This window comes from Xenopus laevis, chromosome 1L (assembly GCF_017654675.1).
Source record: "Xenopus laevis strain J_2021 chromosome 1L, Xenopus_laevis_v10.1, whole genome shotgun sequence".
Taxonomy (NCBI): Eukaryota; Metazoa; Chordata; class Amphibia; order Anura; family Pipidae; genus Xenopus; species Xenopus laevis.
In genome coordinates, this window is record NC_054371.1 from 28,647,672 (window position 1) to 28,674,139 (window position 26,468).

Below are 26,468 nucleotides of genomic sequence, written 5' to 3' on the forward strand. Positions count from 1 at the left end.
GATTCATCCAATTGAAAAGCTGTGCAGAAACACCATAATTATAATGAAGTATGGCAGTGGTAGCCTCACTTACCAACCTGGAGCAAATCTGCCTGGAGTGTGATAATGACTTGTGCTACAAGTAACTAAATTAATTGCCCTAATTGCTACATTTTTGATGTTCATTAATGATTTTGCCTATTAATGCATTCAATAAGATTTACTAAAGTCTTGCACCAGAATAATCCCCTGGCCACATCAAAATTGATGCTATTTTCTATCGCCACCCAGAATAAGGCTTTATAAAACAAAATGGCGCAAAACGGTCTAGTGTGTGAAATGTGATGTTAGATTTTAACTTGACCAGTGAACATTAGTGAGTCAAACTGGGCAAGAAAAACACATTTAAATGTATTATAAGTCAGAGATGAATCTCTCAAATTCAATTTAGAGCTTTCTGGATAACGGATCCCATATTGTATATGAATTAACGATTTTACAAAAAAAACAGTGTTGGGCAATAAATTATTACCAAACAGTATAACACCAGACAATATTACCAAACTTAAATAAATGTAAGCCTTAAAGTGGAGTCTTGTGTAGGTCTGTCAATGCCTGACCCATGCAACCACAATCTGATCCTGATCCAGACCCACATTGTTCCTCAAAATTATCCCTACCAGATTTGGTCCGAGGAAGATGCTTCCCGTAAATGACTTCTCTACTGAATATCTTTGTAACCAGAAATTATGTTTATTATGGGAAGGTATTATATAGACAAGCTTGCCAGGTGAGCTTTATATACATATATTTTTTTCTTAGATAGCTGCTACAGCCTAAAATACTACCTATTCTGAGCACTCATGGACCATCTGCATGGTCAGTACAGCAGCATATTTCGAAGATCAAGGGAAGGTGGTGATGACACATAGGTTGGGAAGTGGAGTGTTTCATGGGTGGGGAATGGGCATGTGTTGGGAGCAGGTTACGCGCCGGAGATTGTCACGGCCTCTTACCTCCTGGCGCGTTTCTCCAAGACTTCTGGTGCGCAGGCGCGCACTTCCAGGTTCATCGCGCTAGGGGGAATTGACACTGGAGTCATCAGCGCTCAACGGCGTGACGATTGCGTTTAGACACTGAAGTCAGGTTTCGTCGCCGGATTCTAAATTTGGCACCAAATCTTCTTTAAAAAGCTGGTTCTCCATTTTGACTGTGCCCAAGCTGGTTTCAGTTTACTGATCCTGCCCAAGCATTTATTCTGCCTTTGAATTCCTGGTTTTTGACTCCTGCCTGACTTTTTGACTACGATTCCTGCCGCCTGCCTTGAACCTTTTGCCTGAATCTCGACCACATCTTCTCTAAATCCTTGCCGGTACGTCGTTAACGGACTTATTTCTAGTAACCCACTTATTCCTTGTTGGTTTCCGCAGCAAAAAGCTTGGGGCCCCAAAAGGGTGTCGGCGAACACCGAAATCCACAGGGATTCCCTGTGCATTTGAGTGTACCCATCACTGTGCAAGGTTCCTGATAACATGAACGTTACAGTTACATTGCTGGTAAATTTTTAATACCGGCCCAGCCCTATCAGGTGATTTACTGGCCAGTGAATTGCTATATATTTGGCAACCATATACCCAACGTGCTGCTGGATTCTGCCTTAAATCTGTTATTGCTGCAAAAAGTGTCTCTACAAAGCCAACTCCACATTTCAGTTTTCTATTTTGACCAAGATTTGTGTTTTACATAAAAACAATGTTATATTTTGAAAACTAATTTTGAGTTTCAGTACTTAAAAACAGTATTATAGCAGAAAAAAAAATTTAAGCGTATGGAAACCGATCAATGGTCAAGATACTTTTCAAGGTACTGAACATCACAAGAGCACAATAGGTGGCCAAGTACTTGTTTTGGTTCCCATTTGGGACTTTTTTCAATGTTAAATTCACATCAGTTGTGTTAAATAATACACTTTGAAAACAAAATTCACTGTGTTTCTGGTCTCTCTGATTTCACCCACCCGCCTTCATCCCCAGGCTTCCATTTCCCTGCACAAGCATCTCCTTTAAAAACCAGTCCACCTAACCACAGTCTAACTAACCTAGGCACATTGAAACCAATAGTACTTCAACAACATAAAACTAAAATGTCCTCAAACAAAATGAGTATAGAAAAAAATCCTATAAACAAAGAGCAGAAGGCAATAAAACAGAAAAACGCAGAATAAATAAAAATTAATAAAAAAAAAATCAAGCACATTCATTTACAAATTCCAATCTTATTTATTAAACATCTGGATTATAATAAATAATGCACATACTGCTATAAAATATAAGAGTATTAGAAGTCATTTTCCGTGACCAGCATAAAAGCAACGAAGCCGCAGTATTCTTCACAGAATTCCTCAGTGTATTATACACGCACGCAGAAAATAAGAAAACAAACCATAAGCATTACAGAAGTCCTTTGGGGCCACCATGATGCTAAATTTTGGCAATAACTACATAACCATAATAGACTGTAAAACTGAAATACTTGGTAAGAACGCAGCTTATATCAAAATGTTAATGCTTGATACACAATAACATTTTTACAAACATTTCGGCCTAGACAAAAAACCCTCAGAATATTATATTATACATATATTTATATCTGCTTTAAATTTCCATGTTCTGTATCTTTTGCATGTGAAGATGTCATCATATGGGAAATTTATAGACTATATTAGAGCAGGCAAGATGTTATATAGTTCTATAAATCAGATAAACATGGCTTTAGTTTAGCTCTGAACATAAGCAGAGAAAATGGAATTCACAAATATTACTCATTTAAATCATTCAAAAAACAAGTTTTTCTTTTATTTTATACATTGACCTGGATAAAGCCAAAGTTCAATTAATGTTAAAGTTAAAACTTATTTTTCTTTAAATCTTAGTATTCTAACAAATACAGGTATGCGACCTGTTACCCAGAATGCTCAGGATCATGGGGGTTTCCGGATAATGGATCTTTCTGTAATTTGGATCTTCATACCTTAAGTCTACTAGAAAATCATGTAAACATTAAACAAACCCAATAGGCTAATTTTGCTTCCAAAATGGATTCATTATATCTTAGTTTGGATCAAGTACAAGATACTGTTTTATTATTACGGAGAAACAGGAAATCCTTTTTTTAAAATGTGGATTATTTGGATAAAACATCAATGGGAGACAGCCTTTCAGTAATTTGGAGCTTTCTGGATAACGGATCCCATACCTGTATTATTATTCCACTTTAGAAAGAAGCAATCTGACAGCTTCTAGATTTGCCTCTGTACTGGTCAGCAAACCAGATTAATTCCTGAGTGGACTTCTAAAATAAAAGCATGAGTAGAACAGAACACGATCAAACGTACCATGTTTCGCTGGATTGCTGGTTTCATAAAGAAATTAGGCTTTTATAACTCAAGATAAATTAAAATATCGCCAGGTAGGGGCAGATTTAATACTGCTGCTTTTTTCCCTGAAGGTTATACAATTCTCATTTGCAAAACAGTCTATCCATTGCAATGTAGAAAATGATATGTAACAATTTGGTTAGACCCCCTTTTAGTCAAACTATAATACATCTGTCCATTAAGGGGCCGATTCACTAACTTCGAGTGAAGGATTCGAAGGTAAAAAACTTCGAATTTCGAAGTTTTTTTTGGGCTACTTCGACCATCGACTACGACTTCGAATCGAAGGATTCGAAGTAAAAATCGTTCGACTATTTGACCATTCGATAGTCGAAGTACTGTCTCTTTAAAAAAAAAACTTCGACCCCCTAGTTTGCCATCTAAAAGCTACCGAAGTCAATGTTAGCCTATGGGGAAGGTCCCCATAGGCTTGGCTAACTTTTTTTGATCGAAGGATATTCCTTCGATCGTTGGATTTAAATCCTTCAAATCGTTCGATTCGAAGGATTTAATCGTTCGATCGAAGGAATAATCCTTCGATCGTACAATCGCACTATTTGCGCTAAATCCTTCGACTTCGATATTCGAAGTCGAAGGATTTCAATTCCCAGTCGAATATCGAGGGTTAATTAACCCTCGATATTCGACCCTTATTGAATCAGCCCCTAAGTTTTTAAATACATTTTCAAAAGAAGTTAAAGCCAAAATATTAATTGATGTATACAGTAGGACCCCCATTTTATGTTTTTCAGGGGACCAGATAAAAATCAGGGAAAAAAAATCAGGGAAATGTATTATGCATGATATAAAGGTGGGACTACAAAACAACAATGTAAAATCAGGGGATGTAAAATTGAGGTTTTACAGTACTTACTTAGAGCAGACCTCTAAGCATGTTTGCACTTTATATTAATGTTCTATTTTTAGTGATTTCTGAGATATTAGCAGATATTATACCAGGCCATCAGCTCAGCTGCTCTCTTTGAAGATCAGACTATAAGGGAACGGTCTATGCTCTTTTTGTATAGGCAACTAACCCTAGAATTGATGATTGTCTGATTTTCTGATTGACCTGTTAAACCAAAATACTGGTTATAGCAGTTTAAAACCGCTAATATCTTAGTAACAGCTAAAAAAAGATAATGTAAGCTGCATAAGTGCTCAGATGAGCATTCTGAGTAATTTTGTAAATCAATTAGATTTTTGCGTTCAATGGAAAATGTTTTTTTTTTTTTAATTTAAATGTGATATAAAATGGTCTTTACTTATCTTTATGCTTTAGAATTGCATTTAAAAAGTGTGGGATCAGATCATAAAATAAAAGTCCCTGTGAACAAATAATTACAGTAAAACCCCCAATCAGGAGACAAGAAACAAAAAAAAAAAAAATGGAGCAAAATCTGGGAAAATGTAAAATCAGGTAAAAGCATTATTTTATCAAAATACTGAAAATGGGTACTTTTAAAAAAAAATCTTCAGGTTCCATTTTTTAATAACATTAAACTGAACCAAGTATATAATAAACAGTAGAATAATTACAGGTATGGGAATCAGTTATCCAGAAAGTTCCAAATTAGGGGAAAACCATCTCTCATAGACTACATTATAGTCAAACAACTCAAATTTTCAAAAATAATTTCCTTTTTCTCTGCAATAAAAAAAATGGTACCTTGTACTAGATCCCAAATAAAATACAATTTATTATTATTTGAAGCATAACAATCCTACCTAAGTAGATTAATGTTAAGGAGATCCAAATTATGCAAAGACCCTGTATCCCAAGCATTCAGGATAACAGGTTCAATACCTGTACATAGTATCAAAAATCTATTTTCTTATTATGAGGGTCAATTATCCTAGAAAGCCAGTACCAGTTATCTACTAAAATGTAGGATATCAGAACATGTCCAGGTAACTGCATATCTATTGTATACAACAATAAAGTGATTAAACACAGAAAGAATTGCATTGCTATATGGCTTTGATAGAAAATAAATGGTAGCAGGTGTCGGAGCTACACACTCAGAAGGAATTGTTGTATAGTGTTTGCATCAAAAAAATAAACCCACTTTAACAGGTGACAATACCAAATTCCCTCCTGTATCCAAAAGACATAACTATAAAGTGTTCCTTCAATGTGAAATAATCTACTAATATATTCCCACAACAGTTTTCTGAGTAAAATTGGGGGATATCGGGAAAACATCTTGAGTGTTGATCTGGTTTAACTCATTTTAGACAAACTGCGTGTCACATTAACTACCTCCAGGAAGTTAGTCCAAACACAAAATAAACTGTTTATGCCCCATCTCAGATAGATAGCATGACACACTGTTATTAGTTGAAGACAGATGAAATGCATTAATTTGATCATGAGCATGTGTTTATATTCTGACTGCCATGTACACTTGAATGCGAAGCCTTATTGCAATGATACTGTAATCAATCAGATTCTGTTAATTCCACTATTCTGGTTTTATTTTAATAAAAATACTTACTTAACTCATAAAAAGAACCTGAGACACTTGTTGTATTTAAGGACCTTGTTAGGTTCTTCTGATCAGTTAATCAGACTAATTTCTACTTAAAAACAAAATAATGCGTTATCACTTTGTTTCCTATATAATAGCTCATATACAGTACAATTCTAAAACCTAACTTAATGGTTTAAAAACTGCTATGATGATAATGTTTTTAATGGAACAAAATAGCGCCAGCACTAGTATCCCAAAACAATTGGTTGCTACTAATTACCAGAACTACAGCAAACACTGCTCCTGTTATTGAATTAAACCCAAAAAACGAACTGATGTAAACTTACGCAGTGTGGTCCTCCGAGCAAATTTACTATTTGCATTTATTTTCTTTTAGTGATTTTTGAGATACAGGTATGGGACCAGTTATCCAGAATGCTCGGGATCTGGAGTCTTCCATATTACAGGTCTTTTTGTAATTTGGATCTTCATACCTTAAGGCTACTAAAAAATCATGTAAACATTAAATAAACCCAATAGGCTGGTTTTGCTTCCAATAAGAATTAATCATATCTTAGTTTGAATCAAGTACAAGGTACTGTTTTATTATTAAATTGAAAAAGGAAATCATTTTTAAAAAGTTGGAATATTCTGATAAAATGGAGTCTTTGGGAGATGGCCTTTGCGTAATTTGGAACTTTCTGGAAAATGAACCCTATACGTGTATTACCAATTTTAGACTAGTACCAGGGTGTAGACTAGTACAGAGTATTCGGATGACCAGCTCTCTTTGTAAGTAAGCAAAGTTCACTTTTTATGTACTTCCTATACAATCAGCAACCCTAGGGTTGCTCAGTCAATGACTTTCAGAGACAGCTGATGCAGCAAAAGTTGGGTGTTAGTCTAAAACTGATAATATCTCAAAAACATCTAAAATGTTTAGTGAATCACTCTGAGTAAGTTTATTTGCAATAAACTTGCAATTCCAAGTGTAAAAGCTCAAAATCAACTTTATATGTCATTCACAAATGTACACGTGTCAATATACCCTCCTCTATATTTGGCCAAAAATGTCAATAAATCATGGTTTTCTAAATAAAATTAGAAGTGCAAAGTGCATGGCCCATGGACCCAAGGAAACCCTAAAATTAACAAATGATTAACAATTGGCTGGAGGAAAGGTTACTCTCAGGGCCCCCGTTTCCAGTTTATCTGTATTACAGTTCTTGCTTACATTGTTTTTCTTTCTAGTTCTATAATGTCCTTCCTGACAAATGGAAATCCCAGTACACTGCATACTAGATGGTCCCCTTCATGCACTATATAAAGGCCAATACTTACCTTGTGCACAAGAATATTTTGCTAGATAGCTTACAGCAAGCTACCACTCTTGCCAATAAATCTATTTGTTATCTGCAAGTACTTCTAGATCCTTTCCATTAGCGTTTCACTTAAGGTCACCAGTAGAATGTATATTTCAGCTCCTAAAAGCATAACTTTCTCTTTATCTAACGTGAATCTCATCTGCCACTTACACTGTTCATTTTGGAGGATTCTATTTGGTGTCATCAACAGACACAAGGACAATGGACCTCAGTGTATTACTGTAAGTCACTGATAAATGTAAGTAGCCCCAGTTGAGTACACTGACTCACATCCTAAAGATTTCATCAGCACCACCACTGGAATCAAAGGAGAACAGGAATGAGGAGGACAACATCCCCTGTTAAAACTAGATTCTAGTCATGTGGTGGTGCTGCCTACCTTTTTCCATTGGCCAATAAACTCCTGCATGTGGACATGTGGGTCTGCTGTTACCTGAAGAAGTGACAATGACCAACTGCAACCAAAATTGTGCTCATCATTTCCATTTCAATGCAGTTACATTAGGCTCATGATCATTAATGGAAAACTATATCCCCAAAATGAATACTTAAGCAACAGATAGTTTATATCATATTAAGTGGCATATCAAAGAATCTTACCAAACTGGTATATATATTTAAGTAAATATTGCCCTTTTACATCTCTTGCCTTGTGCCACCATTTTGTGATGGTCTGTGTGCTGCCTCAGAGATCACCTGACCAGAAATACTGCAGCTCTAACTGTAACAGGAAGAAGTGTGGGAGCAAAAGACACAACACTGTCTGTTAATTGGCTCATGTAACCTAACATGTATGGTTTGTTTGGTATGTATGTGTGCACAGTGAATTGTACGATCCCAGGGGATGGCCCTTATTTTTTAAAATTGCAATTTTCTATTTATGATTACCCAATGGCACATACATGTACTACTAGAAAAGTATATTATTATGAAAATTGTTTATTTACATGAAGCAGGGTTTTACATATGAGCTGTTTCATGCAATATCTTTTTATAGAGACCTAAATTATCTGGGGGGTCGTTTTCCATTAATGTCACTGATGTGAAAGCTATTACCAATTAATCCTAAATGTTTAAAGAGGTGGTTAACCTTAATATAAACTTCATCATACTGAAATAAAAAACATTCTACATACAAACAATAATCAAGTTCATCTTCACTATCCCTCTTTCAGCATGTTTCTCTTCATGCAGGAGTTGGGTGTCAGATAATCATTGACAGTTAGATCCAATATATCTTATTGGGGGGCTCATTTTGCCTAGAAGATGTATTAGAGCTCACTCTATTAAAATCAACAGAAATCATGTCTCTCTACATGCAGAATTTGTGCAAAAGGCAGTTATTTTGTTTGTACTGGAAGCAGTTATTTGAGTGAGCTCTAATACATCTGCTAGGGAAGGAAGCCCCCCTATAAGATATATTGGATCTAACTGTCAATGACAATCTGACACCAAACTGCTGCATAAAGACAGAATGAAGAGAAACACATGCGGAGAGGAATAGTAAATATAAACTTGATTATTTCAGAAATGATACAGAATATTTAATTGATCGTATTTTAAAAGTTTCTTATTTCAGTATGAAGAAGCTTATATTAGATTTTCATTTTCGCGATAGTTTCCCTTTAAAGGAGAAGGAAAGGTTAAAACTAAGTAAGCCTTATCAGAAAGGTCCATCTAAATATACCAGTAAACCCTCAAAGTAATGCTGCTCTGAGTCCCCTGACAAAAGAAAAACTGCATTTCTTTCCTTCTATTGTGTACACATGGGCTTCTGTATCAGACTTCCTGCCTTCACCTTAAACCTCATTGCCCTGGGCAAGAGCATGCTCAGTTTGCTCCTCCCCCCCCTTCTCTGCTGTAATCTGAGCCCAGAGCAGGGAGAGACTTGCAGCTAATCTATTGGCAATAAAATGCCTCCATAGCTTTCCTTCTCCTTTAAGGTAACATTTATGCTATAGAATATTTAATTCTAAACATCTTTTCAAATGGTCTTCCTTTTTTCTTCTTTATCATTTTTGAATTATTTGCCTTCTTCTGACTCTTGACTAATTAAACCAAAAATGACATGTATTCCTGCATCTATACAATAAAAATATAAATAGTTTGTCAAGGATCAGTCACCACGTGGTCTTGTTCACAAAAAAAACCCAGTCCAAGGGTAACCAAAAATTGGAAAAACACTCAAAGTAAGTGAAAAACATCCGCAATTAGTGAAAAAGATCCACAATTAGTAAATGCAGTAGTAAAGGTTTAGTAAAATTTAAGAAGTATTCATTAGGACATGTGTAGCCTGACGCATTTCGTGCCAAATGGGCACTTACACTAAGGCTATGAGTAAGTGCCCATTTGGCAGGAAATGTGTCAGACTACAAATGTCCTAATAAATACTTTTTTTTCCACTTTCTTTGAGTGTTCTTCTGATTCTCTTCAGCTTTCAAATGGGGTCACTGACCCCATCTAAAAACCCATCTAAAAATCAAATGCTCTGTAAGGCTACAGATGTATTGCTACTGCTACTTTTTATTGCTAATCTTTGTATTCAGATGCTTTTCTATTCATATTCCAATCTCATTCAAATCAATGCATAGTTGCTAGGGTAATTTGGACCATAGCAACCAGACTGCTGAAATTGCAAACTGGAGCTGCTGAATAAAAAGCTAAAGAACTCAAAAAACACAAATAATAAAAAAACAATTGTGAATTATCTTAGAATATCACTTTCTAGATCATACTCAAAGTTAATTTAAAGGTGAATTTAAAGGTGAACATCCCGTTTCATTTATCAGACTGACAATGAGCACTAGGAGGCTTTGCACTGAGGCCCAAGTGTCTAGGTGTACTCTTAAAGGTAAAATTCAGTGTAAAAATACAAACTGGGAAAAAAGATAGGCTGTGCAAAATAAAAAATGTTTCTAATATAGTTAGTTAGCCAAAAATGTAATGTATAAAGGCTGGAGAAAGCAGATGTCTAATATAATAGCCTGAACACTACTTCCTGCTTTGCAGCTCTCTAACGCTGAGTTAGTCAGCGATTTTAAGGGGGGACACAACTGTTCAGTAAGTTTGCAATTGATCCTACATGCAGCTCAGATTCAAAAGCAACAGTTATGACCCATGTGCCCCCCCCCTCAAGTCACAAATTGGTTACTGCCTGGTAACCAATCAGTGCAAAGCAGGAAGTAGTGTGCTGGCTATTATGTTAGACATCCAGTCACTCCAACCTTTATACATTACATTTTTGGCTAACTAACTACATTAGAAACATTTTTATATTTTACACGGCCTATTTACCCAGTTTTTATTTATTTTTTATTTTTTTTCTGAACAATTCTTTAAAGCATATAAGAAAATACTGGCCAGCAAAAAGATGAACTGAATGATAAAATCTTAATCTCATTTCATATATTTGGTCTTATTTTTGAAAGATAAGTGAATGAGGCAAAGATTTAGGTCAATAACAGGCAGCATGGTTGACAATAGGAAATTCTCCATGGAAATACACAGTGGGTAAAACCCCTGGCATGCCATTAGCATTAACAGTCATAACATAAAATATGAAAATTTCCAAATGAAAAAGGACACATTTGTCAGATGTGAAAGCAAACTTAGTCTGAGCAGAACCGGTTAAGATAGTTATTGTGTTTGACAATTTATAATCAAATATCATTTTGTGCCAGGGAAACCAGCCTGCGCAAAATCAAAGTATGACAGTACTGTACTTTACTAAACATTTTTTTTTTAAAAAAATCAATAAATATACAGAAGCATAAACAGGCTCCCAACTGATCATCACTCTTAAATGTGCTTTCTGTGTACACATACAAAACTAAAGGGTATTCATAAAGAACTGGCAAAACGATCTTATTATTCTTTGTGAGATTTTAGATGATTCCTACTGATAAGAGTTCCAATATTTGCCCAAGAATTTTCAAATACTGCCAGCTGGGACCAAGTCTGTTTCTCTCCACTTATAAAGCAATCACTTAAGCATAACACAGTTACGGTATTAAAAGTAGCAGCTCAAATTATTCTTGGCTTGGGCAGCAAGTAATGCTATACATACCTGACCTTTAGACTCTGAGGTAGTTTATGTGCAAGCCTTTTCTTTACCTGTTTTTGCTCTTTTAAAGATATTCTATGATAGATATCTCCAAGGGCCTGCTTTTAGGAAATTGAGAGACACGAGTATGAAACTTAAATTGAAATGTCTGTGCTACATAAACTGTCACATCCAATAATGTCTTGCTCTATCCAGGGATAAAATTAAGTTATAGAAAGCTCAAATAATTCCTTCCAAGGGAGAAAAACCCATGATGCCCATATAAACCATATTGTTCCTATGCAGGTTATTAACTATATCTTTCATAAATTAATAAATTATTTGGGCCATAGTCACTGTTGAGTTTAAGAGGATAATATACTTGTTTATGAGCACAGCTTAAAGGGCAGCCTTACCATTATAACATTTTGTCAATGTTTTGTGGATATTTAATATATCATGTTTAATATTTTCTTATAATATTTTTACAGTTTTCCACAGCCTCCAACTTAAATGATCTATAAACAGAATTGTTCCTGACCTTTAAAGGAAAACTATACCCCCAAAATGAATACTTAAGCAACAGATAGTTTACATCATATAAAGTGACATATTAAAGAATCTTACCAAACTGGAATATATATTTAAGTAAATCTTGCCCTTTTATATCTCTTGCTGTGAGCCACCATTTTGTGAGGGTCTGTGTGCTGCCTCAGAGATCTACTGAACAGAAATACTGCAGCTCTAACTGTAATAGGAAGAAGTGAAAGTAAAAGACAGAACTCTGTCTGTTAATTGGCTCATGTGACCTAACATGTATAATTTGTTTGGCATGTTTGTGTGCAAAGTGAATCGTACGATCCCAGGCGGCGGCCCTTATTTTTTTTAAATGGCAATTTTCTATTTATGATTACCCAATGGCACATACTACTAGAAAGGTATATTATTATGAAATTGGTTTATTTACATGAAGCAGGGAAGGAGCTGTTTTATGCAATATATTTTTTTAGAGACCTACATTGTTTGGGGGGTATAGTTTTCCTTTAACCAGTTCAACTCTTTCCAGCAAAAACTAGTTTATCAAGTTGAAGACAGCCCTGGTAAATTTGTGGCAATCTGGGCCTTGGATTGTGGCACATTAAACTGACTGAATGGACCACTAAGGGGGTTATTTATCAAAGGTCGAATTTTAGAGCTATGTGAGCATTTTTAGACCTTGAATGAACTCACAACTCGAATGGTTTCTAATTTAGGAAACAACTTGAATGTAAAAAAATTCGAATCAGTGAAGTCGAAGTTAACACGAGAACTTGAATTGAATACGTTTTCTGCGGGGAAAAAACTCAAATTGCACCGGTTTTCAAGCCCACCAAAACATACTCAAACATCCTGGGGGTCATTAACATCCTCAAATGGTTCAAGGGATCTCTGCCATTGACTCCTACATGACCTTGACAGGGTTTACATGGTGTATTTTCAGATTCATGCTATTTCCAGGGTCGTGTATAATAAATCTCAAAAAATGTTTTTTTTTATCAAAATTTTTTGTTTATTTGACTCAAAAATACCCTCTTAAACTCAAATTTGTTGTGGAAAAAACTCAACTCTTAAAGGGGAACTCCAGCTTCCAAACCAAAATTTGATAAAGAGGCCCACAAAACACAGAAACCCCTAATATACACATCACAGTTACCGGTTTCTTAAAAAAGTATGAATAAATGCCATTTTCTATGCTGAAATCCAGCTGTTTAACAGTTCTTCTCTTTTTGAATCATTTGAAATCCTGGCAGCGGAGGAGGGACTAAACACTGATGTTACAAATTGTAACAACTTCTCCACGGCTTAGAGGCAGCATGCAGGAACTACATAACCCACAATGCATTGCACTGGGATGTTCCTTTCCATATTATAATCACGTGTGCAGGGAATTGTGGGGTTTGGAGGATGCAGGTTAAGGACAGATGGCTGTTGATACAAAGTAACAGAAGTCAGCCAGCTCAGCAAAGTAGTCAGAAAGATCAGCAAAGCAGGGGTCTAGAGAACTGTCCAAACCATTAAAAATCATGAAAAGTCTGCATATTTTTTAATTGATGTATATTGCAAAGTTGCTTGAAATTATGTTTACTTTTCAAAAAGCTTAAGTTATGTTTGTGTGGAGTTCCCCTTTAATAAATCTGCCCCTATATGTAGCATATGCTCACCCCTTCTATATCCTTTATTCTTCCTTATATCCAATAATTTTAGGGAAAGTATTCCCCGTTTTGTAATGTCTTAAAAAATGCAAAAAATTAAAAAAAAAAAAAACAGTTATTGTTCTCTTTTAAATTTCTTTTAAATTTAAAAAAAATGGCATAGGACATGACAGGGTGTTTTTTTTCCTCTGCATACTTATTATACATATAAAAGGAAGTAGCCATGATTGCTCCAATAGCCTTATTCACAGACAAAGTTTATTGCCCCCCCCAGTGGTCAGATTACCAGAAAATGGAGGAATGCTTGTTTGATTGACCAGAAGAAATTGAAACAAGGGACTATTATCTTGGTTTATTCTTCCCATTTAAGAAAGCTCGAGCATTTGGCTAGTCAAAACACGTGAGAGTTCCTAAACTCAACTCATACATAGTTTCCTCATTCAGATACTTTGGGGCAATTCACTAACCGTGGAAAATTCGCCAGCGATGGCTTCGCGCACATCGCAACAGTTCGCCAGGCGTAAATTTGCCTGGACAACACTAATTCACGAAGATCCGAAGTTGCGCACAGGGTACTGAACGCTGGCAAAATTATGCCAGCAAAATTACGTTCAGCAGTTCGAAGTTACGCTAGCATTGGATAATTAGCATACAGTGTGCAGTTAAAGTACAACGGACATATATGTTGCAGCAAATACATTACACTACACAAGGCCAGGGAACCTTAATAAAATAAAATAAAGTTGTTATATTGCCCTACACATGAGCCCAGTGTATAGTTTATGTGCCATATGTTAGCAAATGTAGGGGGGAAGAAGGGTACCCCAAAAAAAAAAATGTAAAATCTTTTTCAGTCTATCACCCTTTAAATAGGAAAAACGCCAGCGTTTTTTGGGACTAAGAAAAATTCTCAACTTTTTTTTTGAGTCCGATCTACTCTATTGCACTTTGCCTGGTCTGAGGTGGCGAAGGCAAGTCTGGCGATAGAGTCTACCTCCTTGGCCACGCCAGCGATAGCCACTTCGCCCTTAAGTAAATTTCCCCCATTGGCTTCCTGAATTTTTTTTTTTTTTGCCACAGTGGGTTTTTAACCAGATAAACTATTTTTTTTGTGGGGTGGGATTGGAAGGAAGGCAAAGTATCTGAATGAGGACACCATGCTAGAGTTTAGAAACTCTTGTGGGTTTTCAATAGCCAAATGCTCCAGCCTAAAGGCTTGAGCGTCCTCCAAAGGGGCCCTAAGAATGTGGAGGTATAAATATTATTATTAACTTGATTTATATAGTGCCAATATATTTCGCAGCACTGTATATGTATCGGGTATACCATTGCCATTCCCTAATATGCGTCACCATATCTACCAAAAATAAATTACCAATACGTATTTATACACACGTGCACTGTTTTATTACACAAAAAAATTCATTACAAAAAATTAAAATTTGCCTCTGAAGGAGATAGCATTCTTGCACTTTGGAGCATTCTGGATAATAGATTTGTGGGTGATAGATTCCATTCCTGTATTGTATAATAAAACATATCTGGTTAGTATATATCTGGTTAGCTGCACATGTGTAAAAATTTTTAGGAAGATGGCATTGCAGCCCCTACACTTATCACTGCTTTAAGGGGTGGTTCACCTTCAAGTTAACTTTTAGTATGTTATAGAATGGCCAATACTAAACAACGTTTCAATTGGTATTCATTATTTATTTTGAATAGTTTTTGAATAACTTCTTGTGACTCTTTCCAGCTTTCAAATGGGGGTCATAAACCCCGTCTAAAAACAAATGCTCTGTAAAGGTGGCCATACACAGGGAGATCCGCATGTTTGGCGACCCCCAGATATGCTCACATTGAGGTGGGCGATATCGGGCTGATCCGATTGTGGGCCCTATATCGCCCAGCTCAAGAATGGAGGCGATACGGGCGGTTGGATCACGGCCGCGATGTGATGAGATTTTTTACCCGCACAATCGGCATCTGCCCAACTTTCGGCCAGATATCGATCGGGGATGTCCCCACATACACGAGCCAATAAGTTGCAGACTCGGTCTGTCGGCAGCTTTTTCCAGCCTGTGTATGGGGGGCCTTTAGACTGCACATTTATTGTTATTGCTACTTTTTATTACTCATCTTTCTATTCAGACCCTCCCATATTAATATTCCAAATTCTCATTCAAATCAATGCATGGTTGCTATGGTAATTTGGACCCTAGCTACCAGTTTGCTGCCATAGCATAGAATAAAAAGCTAAATAACTCAAAAAACACAAATAATAAAAAATGCAAACTAATTGCAAATTGTCTCAGGATATCACTCTCTACATCGTACTAAAAGTTAACTCAAGGGTGAACAACTCCTTTAATCGCGAAGGGGAGCCGGTATCTATTTAAATAGGCCATTCACACTTCTCGGCTTTTCCTCTCATCAGTTGCTTTGTGTGACAATATGTAGGAAAATGTGGTTGGCGGGACATTCTTCCCGATCAATGTGTTGCAGTGATAAAGAAATAAAAGCCTATTTCACTGTAATGATGCTTCCAGACTTTCCTCAAGTCAGGTGGTTGCTTGCAGTTAATGATCTGTGACATGCCACACAAGTAGCCTTAAAAAGACTTATTATCCACTGCATGTGCAACAATATTTGCTTTATGGATGGCTAAATGAATGAAGACATTCAATGCAACTGTAAAAAGTAAAATCAAAAGAAAACTTACAAGTAACATGTTTTTTCGGAGTGAAAAGGCTGTGAACATTTTCCATTAATACTTAACCTTCTTGCAGGAGTAGCGCAACCACATGTAATAGCTGCAGCCAGGAAGCCAAAATGTTGCCCATAGTTAATTTTTTATTCCCTGCTATAAACAGACCGCTTGATACTCTTATATATACACACAAGATTGCCAGCCTCTCAGGGATTAGCCGTGCCTACATTATCTGCCGTCACACAGTGGAGAATGCAGGGCCGGGGCTTTTGTGCAATATTTTTTTTATTAAACAGCCATCTCCAACCTAAACACCATCAGGAAACAGATACTGATCACTTTAATTAAATGTAAGTCAGACTTAATGCTGGATTTGTGTTAAACATGTTAAACGTGAATGCAGCTAATAAAGAGGGATTGACAATTTAGCCACAAGCGAGTTAAATCTATGAGGCATGATATCTCCCAGAGTCTTGAGAAGCTTCAGACATTCACACATTTTCTGTTTATAATTTTATTTCATTTACTAGACTCAACTTTTGTCCGCCATATGTCCACTCTAGATTAACTATCCCCCGGGGTGCAATTAGGGCTTTCCATTTGTTGTAAGAAGAACGGAGTATGAGGGATACGGCCAGAAACAACATTTCAACCTAAACTAAAAACAGAAGCGCATTCAGGCTATGGTGGCTGCAGCATCTTTTTTTATTAGACGTATGTCTTCCTTGCCAGCTACATAAACTTACACCTACATGCACGGCAGTCGCAAAATAGTCTTAGAAAGATTATTTCAAAATGAAATATCATTTTAATTAATGCAAATCCACAAACTTAGGGGGTTATTTATCAAAGGTTGAATTTTGGAGTTTTTGAACAAACTCAAATGGTTTCTGATTTAAAAAAAAACAAAAACTCAAATGGAAAAAACTCGAATCACGGAGTTCGGGGGTTAACAACCCAAAAGCTCAAATGGATCGAGTTTTAAGCAGGAAAAACTATGGGACCTGTTATCCAGATCGCTCGGGACTTGGGTTATTCTTTTGTAATTTGGATCTCAATACCTTGCTTCCAATAAGGATTAATTATATCTTAGTTGGGATCAAGTACAAGCTACTGGTTTATTATTACAGAGAATATTAATTAACTTTTTAACATTTGGATTATTTCGATAAATTGGAGTCTAATTCAGAGTTTCTGGATGACGGATCCTAAATGCGCGCACACGCGTGCGGGGGTGTGTATATATAATGTATTTCTGATTAAGTTAATTATTATTTGTATTTTTTTAAAATGTATTTTTAAGACAATATTTACTAATGGAATTATTGAATGTGCTGAAAATAACCATGCACAAGGGGTTAAATATTAAACTGTGATTTAAACAGTTGTTACGGAGTGTTTTAAGACTAATATGTCAAAACTGAAAGGGGACCCGTCACCGAAAAAAATTATTCCAAATCCTATTTTATCATGTTAGTCAAGAAAAATTAACTTTAATTACACTGTATAAATTATTTGAGTCTTGTTTCCATCAGTCTGGGAATTCATAATTACAGCAAGCAGGCAGGAGCCATTTTGTGGACACTGTTATTAAGGACAAGACTTGTATCATCTCAGAATCTTGTTTATGCACCAGAATGGGGGACCTGATGCCCATCCCCATGCCCTGGTTACACAATTAAATGGTTAAGAGAACAGGGTAATGTGGGGAGAGCAGTGACATCTAGGAAGTGCTGAATGGAAAGTGAAAGTAATTGGTCTGCCCCGCCTCTATGCCCAGGGCATAGAGGAGGAGCAGACAATATCTGATTGACAGCTGAGATTTTTAAATGAGTTTACAACAGTTATGAATACTTTTATAAAAAAGAGTTTGGATTTCATGTTTAATTTGAAAAGGACTTTTATTATACAGATTTTTATGTCTGGGTGACAGGTCCACTTGAAAGCAAAGAAGAAATCTTTAGGGGCATATTTATCAAGGGTCGAATTTCAAATTGAAAAAACTTGGAAATTCGAATTTGAAAAGACCAACCGAAATTAAGTTTGAGGTTTTTTTTTTGGTAGAATAGGTCCGTTTTCTATTGAATAGGTCTGTATTTGGGCCGAATTCGAATCGTACAGATCAAAGGAATAGCGCATTCGATCAAATTTGATTCGAAGTTTTTCCCAAAAACCAATTGACTCCAAATAGGTTCTAGGAGGTTCCCCATGAGTATTCCGTGTGTGTGTGTGTGTGTGTGTGTGTGTGTGTGTGTGTGTGTGTGTGTGTGTGTGTGTGTGTGTGTGTGTGTGTGTGTGTGTGTGTGTGTGTGTGTGGTGTGTGTGTGTGTGTGTGTGTGTGTGTGTGTGTGTGTGTGTGTGTGTGTGTGTGTGTGTGTGTGTGTGTGTGTGTGTGTGTGTGTGTGTGTGTGTGTGTGTGTGTGTGTATATAAATAAAATGTATTTCTGATTGAGCTAAGTTAATGATTATTTGTACTGTTTTTAAATGTATTTATAATACACTATTTACTAATGGAATTCACTATTTACTAATGGAATTATTGAATGTGCTGAAAATAATCATGCACAACAGGAAAAATATTGATCTGTGATTTAAACAGATAGTTCTTAAGGGAGTGTTATAAGACTAATACATCAAAACTGAAAGCAAAGAAGTAGACTTTAAAAACTGCATTAACATGTAACCTTTAAACTTCATTGTGTAACAAACCATCAGTTTTTTTGCAGAGAGATAGTCACGTTGGGTCAATTTATCATGCATACAGTCAACATTCTTAATTAGGGTTGATGCACTCTCCTACTTGCCCCTATCTGTCAAGTAAACTGTTTAAATATCTGAGTTATTAGTCTGTATAAGGCAGCAGGGGAAAGATCTGGTTAATATCTATAAGTTGAAATCATTCATCTGTCCATGGTGCACTGCTGTCTGATAATTCCGACCCTTACTAGAAACAGTAGATAACCAGTGCCCCTGGGACCATCAAAGGGACTATAAATCAAGAGGAGTGCAGCTCTAATACATCCTGGGTTAATACCTGTTTATAATATCTCTAGTAAGAATGCAGGTTGGACACTTAAAGATTCATCAGAGAGAGCAAACAGGCAGAGCAAACAAGGTTATTCCAGATTTCCAAAAAAAATAAGATTAAGCAAAATACATTTTTAAAAACCTATGATAAGTTAAAAGCAATTCTTGTGAAACCACTGGGTTCGTGTAACAGTATAACCTTATGAGATGTTTAACAGGGTTTTGTCCTCTGAAGCAGCCCATGTTGAATTCTATGGGATCAATTTCGGAAAACCCACAAGTGTGCAAGGCTTTTTCACTATGCTTGTTCAAATCTATTTATTCACAGCTATTCTGTATCTATTAAAGAAAATGATGACACAACTTTAAAACATAATTCTGTCTTTTTGCACAACTTTATAGGTGTGTGTGTGTGTGTGTGTGTGTGTCACAGCTTCTTTATAATCAGCTTTGAAGAAGGAACTGAAAGCTTGCTATGATTGTCATCTGATCTTAGTTAGCCAATAAAGGTATCACCGTTTCACCATTTTTGTTATGCCTCATATCAAAAGTTTTAAGCTTTAAACTATAAGCTTGCCCTTAATATTTGTACAGGTATGGGTAGTTATCCAGAATATTCAGAATCTTTCCAGAATTTGGATCTCCATACCTTGAAGGGGTTGTCCACCTTTGAGTTAACTTTTAGTATTATGTAGAGCAGAACATTCAGAAGTAACAGGAGTTGGGGAGCAACACTAACATTAACAATTTTATTGGGGTGCCAAATAAGCGCTGTGGCAGTTTTGCAGCCCATGTGGATTGTCAACCTACATTGAGACTCTTTTTGGCAGTACACCTGGATTTTATGAAACCAGAACATGCCTCAAAGCCTGGAATTTAAAAATAAGCTCCTGCTTTGAGGCCACTGGGAGCAACATCCAAGCGGTTGGAGAGCAACATATTGCTCACGAGCTACTAATTGGGGATCATTGATGTAGAGAGTGATATTCTGAGATTATTTGCAATTTGTTTTAGTTTCTTATTATTTGTGGTTTTTGAGTTATTTAGCTTTTTGTTCAGCAGCTCTACAGTTTGCATTTTCAGCAATCTGGTTGTAGGGGCCAAACTAACCTAGCATCTATGCATTGATTTCAATAAGAGAGTAGAATATGAATTGGAGAGGGCCTGAATAGAAAAATTAGTGATAAAAAGCAGCAGTAACAATAAATGTGTAGCCTTACAGAGCATTTGGTTTTTAGTGACCCCCAACTGAAATCTGCAAAGAGTCAGAAGAAGAAGGCATATAGTTTAAAAACTATAAAAAGAAAAAAATAAGGCAAAATAAAAAGTTGCTTAGAATTAGCCGTGCTATAACAAAGGAAAGGTCGAAAAAATAGATTTTTTCGATGTATTGATGTGACCCTAGGACAGGATTGGGTTCTTCCGGTTCAGCACCTGACACAACAACAGTGTTTTTTTCTGGGAGGTGAGCGCTCCATATTTTGTGACTACAACAAAGGAAAGGGACTTCAATAATCCATCTCTTTAACAAGGTGAAGCAGAGCTTGAATGACTAAGGGATGGTGGGGTTTGTGTAAGTCAGAAGAGGAATATCATGGTTCCTCTAAAAACGAGGCATCATAAGTATGAGGTCTGTGTAAAAAAAATATATTTTTGGGTGGGGGCAGTTCATATAGTGGTTATGTAAATATTTTTATAAGCCCACCTTTTATATAAAAAAAACAAACACTCAATAAATAACTCTCTCTCTTTATTAAACATTTCTTCATGCAAGATCTCTGCAATTTATCTTCCTGCCTGTCATGCTATACTCTGTATTGTGGCAATGGTAAGAGGCCATTGTAACACATTTTTTTTAAATTAGTTTCCTTTTCCTCTGCAATAATAAAACAGTAGCTTGTACTTGATCCAAACTAAGATATAATTACTTGAAATCAAAACCAGCCCATAGGGTTTATTTAATGTTTACATGATTTTCTAGTAGACTTAAAATATGATGATCCAAATTACAGAAAGATCCGTTATCCGGAAACCCCCAGGTCCCAAGCATTTTGGATAACACATCCAATACCTGTACTAACGACTAGCGATGCACCGAATCCTATATTAGGATTCGACCGAATCCTGAATCGAAAATTCTTAACTCGTGGTTCTCTCTCCCCCTTTTCACCCTAATTTACATATGCAAATTAGGGAGGAACTGCACGTTAAAGAAATTTTTTAATTCCTTGTTTGTATGATGAAAAGTCACGTGATTTTTTTGGATTCCAATTTGTTTTGGCAATGCACTTGGATTTGGTGGAATCTGAATACTGCTGAAAAAGGCTGAATCTTGGCCAAATCCCAAACCGATTCGGTGCATCCCTACTAACGACTGATTTAACAGTAGTTAAATCATTTAAAAACAACTAAAATAAAAAAGTCAAAACATCAATTGACTTTAAAATATGCACAGTATTCATATAACAAATAGAACAACAATGTTACAGTCAGTACTTACTTTTATTACCAACAAGGGCAACAAAGGGTTGTGTTTCAGATTCTTCATTTACTTTCTTCACCATTGAAAGCCAGTCTTCTAAATTTTCAAAGCTCTGATAATTTGTGATGTCATACACCAAAAGAACTCCCTGAAAAAGAAAGAAATTCAGCTTATCAGTCAGTCCTGTGCAAAAACAGAGAACCATACATATTAAAAAGACTGGTTTGACGGATGTCAGTATTTCAGGTACTATGAGTGATTATTTCATTAGTGGAGCAAAGGATTACCCAAAGGTTATCAGTTAGTGTTACAGGCAGCTTAAAGGCATTCTCAACCAAAGATAATTATTTCAACAAATGATGTCAACAGTCCAGTCCTACTAATAAGGTGTTAAAGGGGCAGTGGGACTATAGGGGTCAGTTGTAAATGGCTGGGCATTGTCAACAAAAGGCCCCAGTGTGCAAAGTGTGAACTATGTATTTATATTGTTATTGCAGAATTGCTGCACGTCTCTGCACTTTGATTTAGAGCATAGAGACCTGCAGCTTCCCCCTTGTACTATCTGCATTTGGCAGTGCTTTGTTTAAGAGGGGGTGCCCTCCACTAGTGATATGCGGGCCGGCCCGACACTATGGTTACCACCTTTTTACAAAATTTTCACCGGCCAGTGGCGGGGACAGGAACAAATGGGGCGGGCTGTGACGTCTAAGGGGCGGATTGTGATATCAAATGAGGTGGAGCCATGGCACGGACGGGCAGAAGGCAGCGAAAAAAGTACGTTTTGATCAGATTGCGGGAGGGCCAAGGGCATTTTTTAGGGGTATTACAAATTTACCGGCAGCTACATTGCCGGTAAATTTGTAATACTGGCCCTGGCCTTGGCCGGTGTTTTACACCCATGGGTCGGGCAGGTTTGGCTCGACCTCAGCACTTAGTTTGCCAGTCGAGGGAGGGTTCGGTTGAGGTTACACTGCCGGCTTCCTGCTTCTGTTTTTATAGGCTTGCACTCACCACGCCCCATCCCTTTTGTGACATCATCTGCAGGGCGGGTCGAGCCTATAAATAGAGGAGGTGGGTGCAGATCAAGAAAAACCCGACCCACACATTGCTACCCTCTGCCCATTCTTTATTCAGACGTGCAAATTAGGGAGTTAAAGAGGATGCAGGCTGCAATGGGGCAGGTGGTAAGGACAGAGCTAGCCTGAACCCTCCGACATTGTGCTAGAGATGCCCAGTGCAGTCTTTTCCATGTGCAGAAGTGTTGCCTGAGCGAGTACTAGGGGCTACACTCTTGCACTTCTGCCTGAGGGAACTGTAAAAACACCCCATCAGTCTTGAATATGAACCCTCAGTGTATCACAGCAAGACAGTAAGCATCGGGGTAACAGGGTGACTATGCATCCTGAGCTATTCTTAAAGGACAAGGAAAGATAGAATCCCTGGGGGGTGCACATGCCTAGCGTTTGAAGAAAGCGATTAAAATCACAATGTGATTGCCTTATAACTTAGCTCCCCGCAGTAATTCTACCTTTCCTTATTATTTTACTGTCAGAGAAATCCTGCAATTTTACATAGTGATTTGCTTGTTTCTCCTTATAGGGTACCAGTCACCCTGAATTTTTTGTCCCCACCAGCGTTGAGGTCTGATAGAGGCCACGCTCATGGGGAACATGAACCAATTTCTGGGTCACAAAGCTGCTTCTCTGACTACAAGGCTAAAATTTAAAGGCTCATTATTGACTATGCCATTGTTCTGACAGCAACCACACTAAAAAAACAGGGTCAGTCTAGTCCTTTGTAGACTCTTGCACAGTAGTTTTTCACCAGAGCAAAAATGGCTGCACAGATCATCCCATGAATCTACCCCCCCCCCCAATTGTGATGCATTCCGTTTTGATGCTCTTCGAAACTAGTGGATTCAATTTATCTAGAAACTGAGGACATCCAAATCAAGCAAACAGAAACTCTGTTCCAAATTTGTATCCCTATGATGAATGCCCCCTTGATATATTGATTTCTACTTATTGAATTAAGAGAAATAATGTGACAGTATGAGATATTATTGCAGCACTGAAACGCTGCGCTCTCTTCGTTATGAGCTTAAGACACGTTTTATATGTCTTTTGGGAAAACCACTTAATATGAGCTACATTTTATACACTATCGCTCATTTAAAGACAGGATTCATACTAAATGATATTAATCAGACTTGGACCCAAGCTATCAAAGAGAGCTAGAAAAGCAGAAAGAAAAGCTTAATCCCTAATGAAATAAAACGCATATGGGGCATACGTTTCTAAAGAGCTGCTAAATAAATTGTGATAGTTGCTTAAGCTTCCAACATAAAGGTAAAAAAAGTTATAATTTCAGAACAGGTGAAAATTTGAATAAGTTTCCACTAGTGGAAGAATGCATGGCAGAAGTGATTATGTGACCTCCAGTCCCATCCAGTCATGTATAACTTGCCTGCCTAATGATGAATTATTGTATGGCAAATTTTACTAGGTTTTCAAATTAGAGGTTGGTAGAGGAATGGTAGATAAACTGAACCAGAAATTAAGGGGTTATTTATCAAAGGTCAAATGTTAAGAGTAACACATAACTTGAATGGTTTCTTATTTAGGAAAAAACGATTCGACGAGTTTGAGTTGTGAAACCTAAAAACTCAAATTCCGTGAAAGAAAACTCGAATTGCACAAATTGATCAAGTTTTCCGGCAAAAATTAGAACATCAATGGTTCAAGGGACCTCTGCCATTGACTTCTACATGACCTCGACAGGTTTTAGATGGTGTATTTTCAGATTCAAGCTATATTAAGGTCAGGGTATAATTAACCTAAAAATATGATTTTAGACGAAAAAAATAACCTTGTAAACTCGAATTTTAGAGGAGAACACAACTCAAACCTTAATAAATAACCCCCTAAAAGTACTCAATCAGGGTGAGCGTATGCAAAGAAATTAAGACTGCTCTCCTGCAGCAGGGAGGAGTTATGTTTGTACCTAAACTGTATATCGTTTGTTATAAAGAGAAGAAATTTGGTTAGGTGGTGAGGTTACATGACTGTAGAAGTCATGGCTTGATAGTGACTGGGATTTGTTGAATTCTGGTTGACCTCTCAGTCTAACATTGGTAGACGGAATTTAAAAATGAAACAATGGTACCTGAGATTTTTTAGTAACTCACTCATCACAATTTCCATGAAATCACTCCCCAGTGCTGTTATTTCAATCAAAAGTACTCTTGCAATTGCTCTGAAGCTATTATGTCTTTAAAAAATAGCAAGCAATAATTGCATGAAAAGCTCATACATGAGTGCTTTCGGGTTACTGCAAAAGTTTTTTTTACCAGTTTGGAGCATAGGACAAAAATTATTAGTACATCTGGGGAAAATTGTAAGCATAAACTATGAGATATTAACAGCTGTAATTGGATTTTGTTAACTATTAAAGGAGGAGAAAAGGTACTGTATCATATTTATAGCCATGGATTGAGTTAAACACTGTGTTTATTTTATAATATAGGTTTTGGTACCCCTATATTCAGCGTTGGAACTTGTCTTTTGTCCATTGTACTTGTACCACCATTTTGATTAGGTGCAATGTCACTACCCCTGGTCTTCAGATCATTTTGCACATGTCATTGTTAGACCTAATAAAACCAAATGAATACCAAGCATGCAGTGAGCCGTGGGACTGGATTGCAAAATGGAAGTTCTGTGACTGTACTTCAAGAATGAAAGATCCAGGACACTAATCAATACCTTTAGGACACAGAGAAGTGGTGCAGTGTGTGTAAGTGCTTCATATTAGATGAGTCTTCTTGATTATTTACTACATTTCCTTGTCCTTTAAAATTATAAAAAAAAATACATGGCAATTCCCTCCCATTTAGTTGAACTGAAGAAGCCGCTTGGATGAGTGGTGAGATGTTTTTAAGATAAACGTATATACATATTAAATGTAGTTTTATCAGTAGAAATGTATTTTGCATAATGTGTTTATGGCATTAGCCCAGAAACTGGCAAGTTGTTGATAAATTACGGTCAGGAAATGATTTCACAGGAAAATGTATAAACTAAAACCTTCTATTTTATGCATTCTCAAGTCCTTTTTATGCACAAATCCACGTTTACATTTTTTTCTCCTTCAGATTGTTTGCACCAACATGTTCTCAGGTTTTCTCCCCTCTTACTTCAGCATCCTTGTAGTTTATGATTAAATTGGAGGGTGTAGGATCACTGTTAATTTCCTCTTTTACTTATATCGCTTTTTTTCCCTCCTTCTCGCTCTCCAGGGGACGTGCTCTGAAAACTGTACCTGTGGTGTTGATTTCCCAAAAAATCCTCTACTAATTACTGTGATTTTCACATCTGACCCAAGCCACAATGCCTGGAAATGAGAAGTCGTCTCTCTAAAGCAGCTGGGGATCTACAAACAAGGCATTTTGCAGAGCCGAACCAGCAAGCCAGTTCAAGACAGATTTACTTCAGCTCTACATAAATCCAAATTATATTAATATTAAACTTCACTGCTTTGGAAATCTCCAGTCTCACTTGGTAACATATATTGGATTTGCAATCGAGTGTAAGCATTCGACCATTTATAATTTTTCCTGACATTTGTTAAATTTAATTTCAAATTAAGAAAATATTTTTCTTTTAGCAACTGAAGCAAGAAATTTTCAAATGGGGCAAAAATTTAAGTTCGGTGATTATCTCTACTGAAAAATGTAGTTCCAGA

At 36.7% G+C, this 26,468-nt stretch overlaps 1 protein-coding gene across 2 annotated transcripts in view; it reads right to left on the reverse strand.

Annotated features, from left to right (window-relative positions):
• LOC108698037 (ras-related protein Rab-28) overlaps window positions 1-26,468 on the reverse strand; it is an 81,139-nt gene that overhangs the window by 22,092 nt on the left and 32,579 nt on the right. For both annotated transcript variants that reach the window (XM_018228722.2, XM_018228717.2), the window contains exon 4: window positions 21,744-21,873. In XM_018228722.2, the coding sequence (XP_018084211.1) occupies window positions 21,744-21,873 (130 nt within the window). The remainder of the gene's footprint in view (window positions 1-21,743; window positions 21,874-26,468) is intronic.